The sequence below is a fragment of the Punica granatum genome, chromosome 4 (genome assembly GCF_007655135.1).
Source record: "Punica granatum isolate Tunisia-2019 chromosome 4, ASM765513v2, whole genome shotgun sequence".
NCBI lineage: Eukaryota > Viridiplantae > Streptophyta > Magnoliopsida > Myrtales > Lythraceae > Punica > Punica granatum.
The window spans coordinates 25,034,064-25,046,827 of record NC_045130.1 but is presented as its reverse complement, the minus strand read 5'-3'; the positions used below and the strand labels follow the sequence as shown (position 1 = coordinate 25,046,827).

General features: G+C 35.5%; 1 protein-coding gene across 3 annotated transcripts; it reads left to right on the top strand.

The window, feature by feature from the left end:
• Nucleotides 1-5,662: 5,662 nt before the first annotated feature.
• Nucleotides 5,663-12,335, top strand: LOC116206033 (nestin-like). 3 transcript variants are annotated; one of them, XM_031538762.1, is made up of 7 exons: nt 5,663-5,799; nt 6,952-7,098; nt 7,456-8,738; nt 8,831-8,924; nt 9,013-9,822; nt 10,325-10,726; nt 11,260-12,335. In XM_031538762.1, the coding sequence occupies exons 1-7, from the start codon at nt 5,767-5,769 to the stop codon at nt 11,875-11,877; spliced, it is 3,387 nt and encodes a 1,128-aa protein (XP_031394622.1). In that variant the 5' UTR covers nt 5,663-5,766; the 3' UTR covers nt 11,878-12,335. The 3 variants fall into 3 exon arrangements, with proteins under 3 accessions (XP_031394622.1, XP_031394624.1, XP_031394623.1); XM_031538764.1 differs by having other exon boundaries at nt 5,684-5,799; nt 6,927-7,098; XM_031538763.1 differs by lacking the exon at nt 5,663-5,799 and adding an exon at nt 5,971-6,082.
• Nucleotides 12,336-12,764: the final 429 nt, after the last annotated feature.

Genomic DNA, 12,764 nt, shown 5'->3' with positions numbered 1-12,764 from the left:
TATTGACTGTTATTTTCATTATAATTTCCCGTAGATAATTCTAAATTTATAAAATTTATATTTCTATAAATATTATTGTTATGTAAACATTGATTGGAGGAGGTTAATTTCATACACTTATTATTTATATTTATATATTTATTATGATATTAATTTAAAAAATAAATTAAACAAATTATATGATAATAGATGATTCTAATAAATAAATGTGAATATAAATAGTACAATAATTTATACTAAAAAATAATTGATTAAGCAAATGCATAAATTAGCACAACACACTAATTATATATCTTTACAAGTATATAAAAAATAAAATTTGATGTATGAAATAGATCATCTATCTATATCTATATCTTTAACTATATATATATATATATATATTAAAATCACTTTCTGGCATTAACTATGGTTAAGTCAATTCACTTTAAAAAGTCAAAAAGATTAATTTCAAATTTCAAAACTAACAAGATACTTAATAATATGAACATTAATTTGAGTGCAAAAAACACAACTAAATGTAAGTACAAGTGACTAAATCCCTTCACAATTAAAAGAGAATTAAAAACAAGTAACGGTAATTAAAAATATTTAACAAAATAAATAAATGAGGATAATTTTATATAGTAAAATTGACGACGTTTTGTTGTAAGTACTATAAAAAATGCACCGTCTACATTTAAAATTCTTTAAAAAAAATTGAGGATCTAATAAAAAATAAAAATACACATTAGAATAATTTATACTAGAAAACAATTAATTAAACATACATATGAATCATTACACTAATCATATAAATTTACAAGCATATTAAAAAAATGTAAAATTTAACGTGTGAAAATAATGATAGTGAATAGTATTATTTCAAACAATGTACAAAACGAAATTTGCATATCCGAATGCTTTTGTATATCTTAATTTGTACTATATTGGTACTTAAATAAATATGTAAAACTATCATAAATAAAATAATTAGTTACCTATACACATGATTTCTGAAAAAAAAAATCAATATAAGTCACTAATTTTGCAAAATAAGGACAGCTTAAAAAGTAAAAAAAAAAAGTAACCATATAACAAAATATCATTTATAAAAAAGAAATTAAATATTTCATTCACTTTAAATAAGAGAATTACTAGTAAGTTGTCACCAAACTATATAAAACAAGTCTAATATATTAGGATTATTATATAAAACTCTTAGTTACTATTAAAAAATCTAAAATTTTGAATAATTACCATTTTCTAAAAAAATCAATATAAGACACTAATTTTGTCAAATAAGAGTCACATAAAAAGTGAAAAAATAAAGTAACCATATAACAAAATATTATTTTTTAAAAAAGAAATTACATATATCACATATTTTAAATAAGAGAATTACTGGCAAGTTGTACTAAACTCTACAATGAATATAATATAATAGCATTATTATTTAAAACTTTTACTTACTACTAAAAATTTTAAAATTGTGAATAATTATCATTAAAATAAACCCGTGCAATACATGGGTTAGAGCACTAATCTTATGGGCGTATTTCAGGACAAGGCAAAATTCTCTTTCTTATTTCCCAGAGAAAGGGACGTGGTTTCGCTTCCAGTGGGCATTCTAGGATATGGATTTATTATGTTAACCATATGCTCTCTCTACGTATATATATACTAGTCAATCCACTAGTGCTTTGCGCGAAATTATTATTTATGACATATTTTAATATATCATCATTTAATTTGATTATAAAATTTTAATTATTTATGATTATATAGAATTTACTTCTTGGTAACTTTCAAGTTAATATTGAACATTAAATATTTATTAGATATGCTACGCATTGAACTAACTTTATTGAAATCCTTAAATAACTAAATATATATATTTTCTAGATAAATTAATATAATCTAATTAATAAGTTTATTTTAATTAAAGTTAGGTAAACAACTAGATTTATAGTTTCTAAAAATGTTCTAAATAATAATTTAAATAATAATAATAGATCAATCATTGAATTTAAATTTTTAACTCATAAAATAATTTACGTAGAATTTAAGTTACAAATATTTAATTTTTTAATAATGGACTTTTTAATTTCTCGATGTATTTGGTTTTATATAAGAATTGAAAATGTTATTAACTTTTTCTGAAAAATCTCCTTAAATTTTTGAGCAAATAATTAGCTGTGAAATTTTATTTTGAATTTTAATTTTAATTTGTAAATTATTTTAACCGAATATACTAAATTAAAATTTGATAAATTTTCACATACATAAAATAGTAAAAGTATATAATTTTAAATTATTTCAAAATCTATGATTTTTAATAATTAATTTTGTGATTATAATATGAATATTTATGTTTATTTCCAATTTTAGCTTAAATTTATGATTATCTCATTCTAATATACTAATTTGAGATTTGATATTCTTTTACCTACAAAAGACAGTAAAGTATATAACAATACATTATTTCAAAACTCACAATTTTTAAATAATAGTTTATTCGTAATTATACTATTGAATATTTATGTCTATTTTTAACTTAAATTTATAAATTATTTCACTCTAATATACTAAGTAAAAAAGTTCGATATCTTTTACATACATAAAATAGTAAAGTATGTAAAGTTAAATTATTCCAAAATCACAATTTTTGAATAATTGGTTTCTTTTTAATTATAAATTGAATATTATTGTTTATTTTAAGTTTTAACTTAACTTTATAAATTATTTCACTCTAGTATACTAAATTGGAATTTGATATAACTCTTACATACATAAGATAGTAAAGTATATGACTTTAAAATATTTAAATTTTTTGAATAATTAGTATCTTTTTAATAATAATATTGAATATTTATATTTTTTTGGATTTTAACATAAAGCAACAATTATTTTATTCTAATGTACTCAGTTAAAGTTCAATATATCTTTAGATATATAAGATAGTAAAGTATATAACTTTAATTTTTTTCAAAACTCATAATAAGCTCCCAATAAATTTTTGGACAAACGACATACAATAGCAATCTCCATAGCAATTATCCCATTTCCCTTTTTCTTAGCAATAGATATAATAATAATAATAATAATAATAATAATAATAATAATAATAATAATAATATTTTTTGTGTAAGTCACGCAAACATATGATGATGATGATGATATTTTTGGTGGAACTTACGAAAACTTTTGGCATACAAAGAGTCGATGTATGAGAAGCTCCCATTTCAAATTTTTGGATAAATAACATGCAATGACAATCTCCTTATCAATTATATATTATATATGATTTCCCTTTTCTCAGTAATCAGATATAATAAATAATAATAATAATAATTTTTTGTGTGCAAGTCAGCCAAACATGCGATTATGATAGCATGATCTTTTTGGTGGAAGTTAAGAAAACTTTTCTCATTCAAATATTTGAACAACTAAAAGTGCAATGGCAATGTCCCTGACAATTATCTATTATATATAGATAGATACTAATTATCAAGCTCGATCATTTAATATATTTATGTATTAGTTAATCTATATTTTCCCGGGATTCGTTGTATGTTTCCATCAATGAGGAGCAAAGTTTTATTTGCTTTGTTCACTTAGACTTCTTTTTGAAATACTTAAACGGAGAAAAGAGTAGGTACCTTGATCTTCTATGGTGAAAATTCATTCTCACAAGCGCAGAATTGCTTTCATGTTTCTACAGATCAAAATCTTGAATCTATTAATTAATTTGGCACATGCTATATCTTTTGGTCTTCGAACATTTATTCAGCACTCTCATAATAATTGTTAATATTGATATTGATATTCTTTTCATTTTTTCACTTGCCAGGGAGTTTTTTTTTTGGGGGTCCACTTTCCATGAAAAAATTGGTTACATGAGCAAGAAATGTGAGATGACAGTTACCGCTGATTTTTCAGAATATTTTTATTTTTATTATCTTTTAATTCCTTAAAATAGGAGAATATATTGGAGAAATTTCATAATAAAATAAAACTATAGAAAAATTAAGTTAATTACAGTATTAATTAATAATAGTATAAGAATAAGGAGCATAAGATAATAGTTTAAGATATATAAGATATAAAATATTACCTCTATTACAAAAGGGAATAGGATGACAGTTAAGAGTAATTCTTCTTATTTGGAAATAGCTCATTTTAAGGAAAAGAAATTATAAATTTAAACTAATTAAATTAAGAGAAAGTTAAAAGGACAAAATAATAACTTTAGCATTGGTTTTAACCACCAGGTTCAAACGTCCCTCTTTCTATTTCCTCTCTGCCCTCCTTCTCACGTTCTCTCGTTCTCTCTTTTCTCTCTTATTTTTATTTTTATTTAATTACATTAATTAATCATTATAAAAATTTAAAAAGATGATTACATTTTATCGAGAATTTTCAATAAAAATAAATTATGACAGACCGTGCATGGCACAAACAAGCATCTTATTCTATGGGACGAATCTAGAAATTTAATTCAAGGGGATTGAAATTAAAGAGAAGGTAGAGAAAAAGCAAAAGTAAAGTCAAAAGGGCAAAATATGACGATTTCATGTAAAAAATTAGCAAGTTTGTCATGAAAAATTTTATAGTTTTTCCCGAGTCCAAGGGGCGACTGCCGCTTGACCCCCCCTAGATCCATTCCTGTCTATATATATATATATACACGTATATACATATATACATATACATAGACATTCGTCTGATTTGTGGGTTTGGGTAATATATACTCGAGAATAATGGTTGATGTTGGGGACTGGAGTTTGGGCCCCCAATTCGGTAAGGCTCATAGGGTCCGATGAGCTCAGCGAAACTCCGCGAGGCCCAATCCACTGTTATACGATGGGGGCCAAGGCCTCTTGAGCGAGGCCTATCAGCGAAGCCCACTTGAGTTGATAAATCAAATTATCCGATGAGTAAATAACCCCGAGGTATGTTTCCTATATGAGATCAAGAAATAATTGAGTATCTCTTGAACGATGGTAACGTAATTTATCTCTAAACTCCTTATAAATACATGATTATTTGCATACATATATAGTTAATAGATACTTTGTACTCTTTTCCTCGCACATAAGACTTAATATGACTTTACCATTGGAAAGAGAATCGAAATATTACCCCGACTTCCTCTTGTACAGGTGTTTGTGGCTTGTTCATAGCTCGTGGATCGTGGATTCTTCGTTAACAACTAGCATGTGGATTGCTCGTGATATTGACCCGATTTTCGTGATCCCAACAGTTGAGTTTGACTATTCAAGAATAATATAAATGCTCACATACAATAAATGAGTATCGAGATAAAACCTCATAAGAAATACATGTATGGTATGGACAAGGAAACTAGCACCTTAAACAGTAGACACATAAGCTGTACGATATTGTCATCTCTCGAACACATTAATTGGGTCGACTAGAATAAAAACTTTTACATTAATTTGCCCGACTAGGATAAATTTTTTTACATCATGGTCTCCATTAATGATAAAAATAATTAAATAAAATTAAATAGAATAAAATAGAGACTGAGAAAAGAGACTCCCGAGTGGGCCCATTATAATTGGGCCGACTATAAAAGGCAGACGACTCCCCCGAGTCCCACGTAATGTGGTGCTGTCATCGTCTCTCTTCAGTCTCCCTACCCCTCTCTGACGAACGTCTTCCTCCGAGAGGTGACGCTCTCCATCTCTCCCTCCCTCTCTCTCTCTCTCGCAGAACAGACACTTCCTTGTAGGTAACAGACGCATTCCGCTCCCGCCCGTCATGGGTTCGGAAACGCCGAGGAGTACCCGAGCAGTGAGTTTTCCTTCTCGCAATTCTCTTCCTTCTCCGCACTTTGTGTCTGTTCTTGCTTTGCTTATTGGGATGGGACTGGGAGGGCCGTCTGATCGCTAATGGCGGAAAGCACGTGTCTTGTGACTGTAACGTGAAGGTGGGGGGATGGCTTCTGTAATTGCGTGATGGGAAAATGCGGGGGTTGAGAATTTTTGTGTGAAAGTTCGGAAGTTTGGAAAGTTTTATGCATGGGTGGTGATGAAGGCGAAAAATGTATGTTAATGCGCAGTTCATGCATCATAAGGTGAATGATCATATTAGCTGCCATGCAAGAGTTGGATTAATTGTTTTGTACTGTTATTGTTATTGTTATTGTTGTTATTATTATTATTATTATTATTATTATTATTTTTGTATGTGAGAAAAACAGCATCATGTAAGTGCGGCAGAACTCATATCTGTGACGTAATCTTTATATTTGGTTTCTTGCACGCAATGCATATGCTGTCTTTGTTTTGTCATGGGCCGTTAAGATGTCGTCAAATGCGGTTTCTTATTAAAGGGGTCCTTGATCAAATCAGGGAATAAGATTTTGTCCTGGCTTTAATCAGTTTCCTTTGTTCAATCTTGGTATGTCCACGTAAAGCAATCTTCGTAGTAAAGCAAGTGCCATCTTCATACCTTTTCTATTTTTTCCCTGTCTTTTTGACCAGTGTCTTGGGCCATTAAGATGTCGTAGAATGCGGTTTTCTGATCAAGGGGTGTTGATGAAGTGTGGGGATGGGATCTAAACATGGCTTTAACTTGTTTCCTTTGTTTTATACTCCCTTTCCCTTCTTAGTATGTCGTTATGTGCGGGCTTTCCTTCATTTATTACATCCTAGTTCATACGACACGTGGCCGTTTAATTCCGCCTTGGACCATCAAAACAAAATGCTAATAAGTGTTTCGTTTCAGTATAACCTCAGCAATTTCTTTGGTTTCCAGTTTTGTTATTTTCCTTATTATTGAGGCCTCTTACCTCATGGACACAAATGAGTAGCTAACGTGCAGATGAAGCTATTTTAGCCATTTAAACATGAAAAGTGATATCAATTGTATGATCATGCAAATCCCAAATTTTTAGCTTTCATTTCTGATTTGTGAAGCTGTGTCAATTATTTGGTGCACAAGGCAATCGCTGCTGAGCTCATGGATGGTTTGAGAAAAAGGCTTGCAGAATTATTACCTCCAAATACATCCATGCGCGCTGACATTGAGCAACAGATCGAGAAGCTGCTTAAGAGTCACCAGACTCCTGAGCATCCGCCCTACGCTTTGGTATCACTCTTTCCCTATTGCGTACCGTTACTTCCCAAGCAAATCCTCTGTAATATTCTCCGACACTAATTCTGTATAATTGGGAAAGAGCTTCCACCTTGTCAATTGACAATCAAAGAGTGAAAAAAATTGGCTTATACTGGTGCTGGGGTGGAGATTAAAAAAAAAAAAACCTCTCATTGTAAAATATTTAATAATGAGAGCGTGGAGCTTTGAATTATGTTTTCCCCATGGAGAATTTGCAGTAACGTGGATGAAGGTGTTAACTAGTAAAAATTGCATTGAAAAAGGTTGTAATATAGTTTTGGTTTTTAAACGGTATTTTTGAGGGTTAAAGTTGCAATTTCCCATGTACAGATGATTCGCCAGGCAATTGAGACACTAAATAAGGAGGGCGGATCAGATGAGGCGGCAATATCGGAGAGGATCAAACTTGAGTATGAGAGCTTGCCTTGGGGACACAAAAGTTTACTGAATCATCATTTGAAGAAACTCACTAGGGAGGGAGAGCTTGTCCGCGTATCTGCTGATCGGTATATGTTACCTCCGGAGGAAAGTGTTTCCATTGGCATGGTCGAACAGAAGCAGGAACATAAAGGGAAGAATCTGCAGAAGGAAGAAAGTGCCAATCAGCATAAACTTCCAAGAAATGGTGTGTCACGAATACGATCTCCTAGGAAGAAGAATTTCAAAATTCGACAAAGTCTCAAACGGAAGGTAGCAGAAACTGAAGTGGGTTCTGAAGCTGTGGGTGTGTCTGAAGAGGTCGAAGAGCGAGATCAGCTGCAAGAAGGGCAGATTCAGGTTAATGAACGGCCAAAGCCTGTGCTTGCAAATTCCCCAGGCCAAGAAAAGTTATCGGGAATCAGAGTGAGTGAGGAGATGCACCAGGTTTGTGAAGAACAAGAGCCTGAGAGAATAGAAGTTGCTGTCAACGAGCCAGTTCAATTGCAAGGACAACACATTCTGGAGAGTGAACTGCTGAAACCTGAGGGGACTAATCGTCCAAGGCAAGAAAAGATATCAGATATTGAAGCAAGTGAAGAGACATGTCAAGTTTGTGAAGAACGAGCTCATGAGGAAATGGAAGACGCTGATCAAGCCCTCAAGGCAAATTCTCCTGCAGTTGAAGGAGACAGAACGGATGGCCGACGAGACGAAGCAGCAGTTGGAGATGTGAAACAGGGGGACCATCAACCAAGTGAATTGGTTGAAGGGTCAGAAGCTGAAGAAGAGCAAAATGGTGAGGTTAATATTCCAAAGCAAGTGCAGGAAGAATCAGATCACTTGCTCGTAAAAGATGATCGGGTCGATATGCAAGAAATCTGTTGGCTTCCTGACAAGCGGAATCAGGAAGATGAGGATCCTGAAAATGTTACAGTAGAAAAGGAGATCGAGAAAGAACCTCAGGATGCTTTGGTTGAAGGCCAGCGTGTTGAAATGAACCAGGAGCAAAACCAACAAGGAAAACTGCAGACCACAGTTACTGGCCCAGTGCTCTTGTTGCAAGAAATGGAGACAGCACTAGAACGAATTGAGAAGTTGATTGAATCACAGGGAGAGCAAGATGCTGCGGTCACAGATGCAGTCAAACAGCAAGAGAAGCAAGCCGAAGCAGGGAACAAGATTGCCGATAACAGGTCTGTCCTTTATCCTAGCTGTTTGAAAGTCATGCTCTGGTATTCCTCGTGCTTTAATAATCTCATGTTAGCTTTTCCCTATGTAACCACAGACAACAGGAGCACAAAAATGTTCCTGAGAGCACTCTGATTCCTTCCAGCCCTTGTCAACGTTCAAGGGAAGTTGGGTCTTCAATTTCTCCAGAGGTGAATGAGAATCTGGCATATTATTGTCCTATTTGGGTTCCCCTGAGAAACCCTGTGTCATAACATTCCTTTCCATTCAATTTATCAGGACAAGTGCCTTGAACTGCTGAAGAGGATCAATGGGATCTTTGATATTTTGAAACCGGTCCTTGCACAGCACAGGTCAGCAAACGCAAGTATTGAGACTCTGCTGGGTGGTGACAAAAAAGGAACTCGATCGCTAGTAGAAACTGAAGTTCCTGCGGACCGGCAGCAAAAGTCAGAGGTCTGTGCTCCATCAGAGGAAGTCATCACCCAGAGCATGGAAAACTCAGATTTCTTTGAAGCAATGGATGTAATGCTGATCGAGGCGGAACTGCATTTTTATCGTTCTCATAATTCCAAAAGGCCTCCAGAATGTGCAGTGACAACTCTTGAGAATCTATCGCAGAGGCAGGAAAAGCAGCCAAAGCTTTCTGAGCAACGAGATGTTGAGAATTTTTCCGGTACTTCATGTGTGCTAGAATATCGTCAGCAGCTTCTGGACGAGCGAGGATACGAGATTCCAAAAGCATCAGAAGCAAATTCTGCTGAAGGAAGGACCCCTCTTTTATCGTCCGTGGGAGGAAAATCTTCTGTTACTAGGCCTCTAGTGGCTTCCCCGACAGCTGAAAACGACAAGGAAGCAGAGGCCTGCAATGTGGATTGGGAGCAGCAATTAAATCCTCCAGGGGGAGCAGTTAAAGTTCTGGTAATTTCTTCTGAACGGGAGAATGAGGAGGCTACTGTGCTGGGAAATGAGCCCACAAGGCCTGATCTGTCAACAGAGCTTCAGTTGGGAAGTTCTGTGCCACCACCTCAGGCGAAGCAAAAGGAAGGATTCATCCTCGTTAAAGAGGGAAACCAACCAGACCTCAAGGTAGGAATGAGACAACTGCTTCTGTGAGTTGCTAACCTAGAGCAAAATATATATGCGTAGACGTATGCACGCATGTCATAGCCGGATCCTGTGGGATGAATAGAAATTAGAAATAAATAAGTCAAAGATTGATTGAGTTTTTAAGTATGGGAGACGATGCATCACACTGCGTTTTGCTTGAGAGATGGGTTTGAATTTATGCAATCTAAAATGCTCAAAGTGGCATTGATGATTTTCATTTTCATACCCTTTTCAGCACATTTTCATTTATCCTTTGCATATGTCTTAGTGTGCATCATTACAAGAGCCCTTTACGGATAAAAAAAGATCATTTGGTGTAAAATGTTAGCGGGCATCTGTATTTGCTCCTGCTCGAGTCTTTGGTTTCAGATGAATCTTGACACTGTACCGAAGTAAAGGTATGGCTTAATTTTTCAGAGGGTTGGACCTTTTAATACTATGAATGTTCTGAAATTTAAACCCAGTGGATGGTCTATTGCAGATCGTGGAGCAGCATCAAAAAAGCCCAACTCCACAAGATATGAACCCTGATAGGCTGAAACAACAAAGGAGGTTGCTGACTTGCAGTCAGCATAAGCAGTTTGAGTCCAAGGCAAATGCTATACATAGATTAACTGAAGATTCCTCGACTCTACTGGCTTCCCAGCCAGCTGAAAACGACAAGGAAACAGAGGTCTGCAATGTGAAGGGGGAGCAGCAATTAAATCCTCCAGGTGGAGCAGTTAAAGCCCTGGTATTTTCTTGTGAATGGGAGAATGAGGAGGCTACTGTGCTGGGGAATGAGCCCATAAGGGCTTATCTGTCGAGTTCTATGCCGCCACCTCAAGAGAAGCAAAAAGAAGGATTCCTCCTTGTTAGAGAGGGAAGCCAACCAGACCTCGAGGTAGGAATGAGACATCTGCCTCTGTGAGTTGTTATCCTAGAGCAAATATGCACAGACATACATATATGCAGACATGTTATTTCTGGGAATAGGATGTAGAAATAATTAAGTCAAAGATTGATTGAGCTTTTAAGTATGGGAGATGAAGCATCAGACTGGCACTTTGCTTGAGAGATGGGTTTGAATTTGTTCGTTGTAGAATCAATTGGAATTGGTGTTGCAATCTATGATGTTTTCAGATGGGATTGATGATTTTCAATTTTGTACATTTTTTCACCACATTTTCATTTATCCACTGCATTTGTCTTGGTGTGCATCATTAAAAAGTGATGAGCTCTTTACGGATAAGAAAAGAATTAGTTAGTCCACGATGTTGGCAAACATCTGTATTTGCTCGAGTCTTTGGTTTCACACTGAATCTTGACGCTGTATCAAAGTAAAGGTATTGATTAATTATTCAGAGGGTTGGTTGGCAGCGCCTCTTAATACTATGAATGTTCTGGTACATAAACCCGGTGGATGGTCTATTGCAGATCAGGGAGCAGCATCAAGAAATTTCAGCCCTACAAGATATGAACCCTGAAAGGCTGAAACAACATGAGCAACAGCTATATGAAAGTTCCCTGTTTAAACCGCCGGTATTGGGCAGGGAAAAGCTGGAGCCCTTGAAGCCAGCTGAACTGCAAAAGCTGCTCGTACAGCCTAAAGATTCGCTAACACCTCTTCACACTCCAACAAAGTCGTCCATTGGTGGGCAAGAGTCAAGGTATTACAAGACCAAACTGCGCCCCCGGGTCATATCTTCTCCGCCTGAGGCTGTGACAGGGTTGTCAGAGTGCAAGCAGAGAGGAGAGAAGAAGCCTGCTCGTGTTGGCAGGCCTCGAAGAATGAAGAATGAAGCAGGAGAAAAATCGCCCCCTCTCACTCAGAAACAGCTCGGGAAGCCGACTAATGCAGGAGAAGAGCCGCCTTTCAATCAGAAACGGCGGGGAAGACCTCCAAAGCGAAAACAAGATGCTGATGCTGCCAGAGCCGGTGCCGGTGCCGGTGCAGGCTCAGCATCCCCACTCCGTCAGAAGTGCCAAGGGAGGCCACCTAAACAGAAACCAGCTCTGGCTATTGCCATGGAGGAACCAAAGCCTCTGCTTTAGCTTAGAAGCTTCCGTCTTGGTGATTTGTGCACCCGATCAAATGGAAGGCCTCGCCTTGCTGACATTAAGGGGGTATTTTGTTCTTGTTTTGGCTTTGGAACTTAAGTGCAGAGAAACTATACTGTCTTTTGTTTTGTTGAATGGGTAAATAGAAACTATGAAGCCCATGAATATGAATAGATAAGGTAACTGAATGCGATAGTCCTTCATCAACCTGTGGAGGCCTACTTAACCGAATCTAAGATAGGGACCTTGAGGGTGTTTACCTGACACGTGGTGCCCGATGCGACAATCTAACAGCGAATTGACACTTGGCATGACAAGCAGGTAAACAATGACGGACCTGGCAGTTTTTTCCTATCAGGTACGAGGTGACGGTAGTTTTTTCCTATGCTTGTAACGGTCTTGAGACACATTAGAAGTTTTTCTTTTGTCTTATGGGGCTAAGGCTTTGATGAGAGCACGTGTTATGGGACTTCCCCTACCCCCCTCCCCCAATATCTCAGATGTGATTGGATGCTTTTGCATGAGGATGAAGCACGGGGCCAAGGCCCCGAATCGGATACAGGGGGATCTATCTAAAAAATGCAGTGCACCAACACGGTGAAGGCACCTATGCAGGGCGGTCATGACACCTGACCAGCCGAGCGAAAAATGTCAAAAGGGGGTTGACATACAGAGATGCATACCAAGTGCATCTCAATCATGACATGTCATGAGATTTTAAGCTGGAACAATTCTATGAAGAAGCTTGCGGGGCTTGTAAGCAGTATTGGAGTTTCACCTAATCTGTAGCATTATCCCGGCATTAAGAAATGCGATAACACATCTATTCTTTTACTCGCGGTCGGAAAAGTTTTGAAAATGGTAGTGTTGCATGAAAAGGT

Excerpts from the sequence above, each read along its gene's own strand:
- LOC116206033 (XM_031538762.1), top strand. The coding sequence starts at position 5,767 with ATGGGTTCGGAAACGCCGAGGAGTACCCGAGCA. Across the intron at positions 8,739-8,830 it reads AACAAGATTGCCGATAACAG|ACAACAGGAGCACAAAAATG; the intron begins GTCTGTCCTTTA and ends ATGTAACCACAG. Across the intron at positions 8,925-9,012 it reads GGTCTTCAATTTCTCCAGAG|GACAAGTGCCTTGAACTGCT; the intron begins GTGAATGAGAAT and ends TCAATTTATCAG.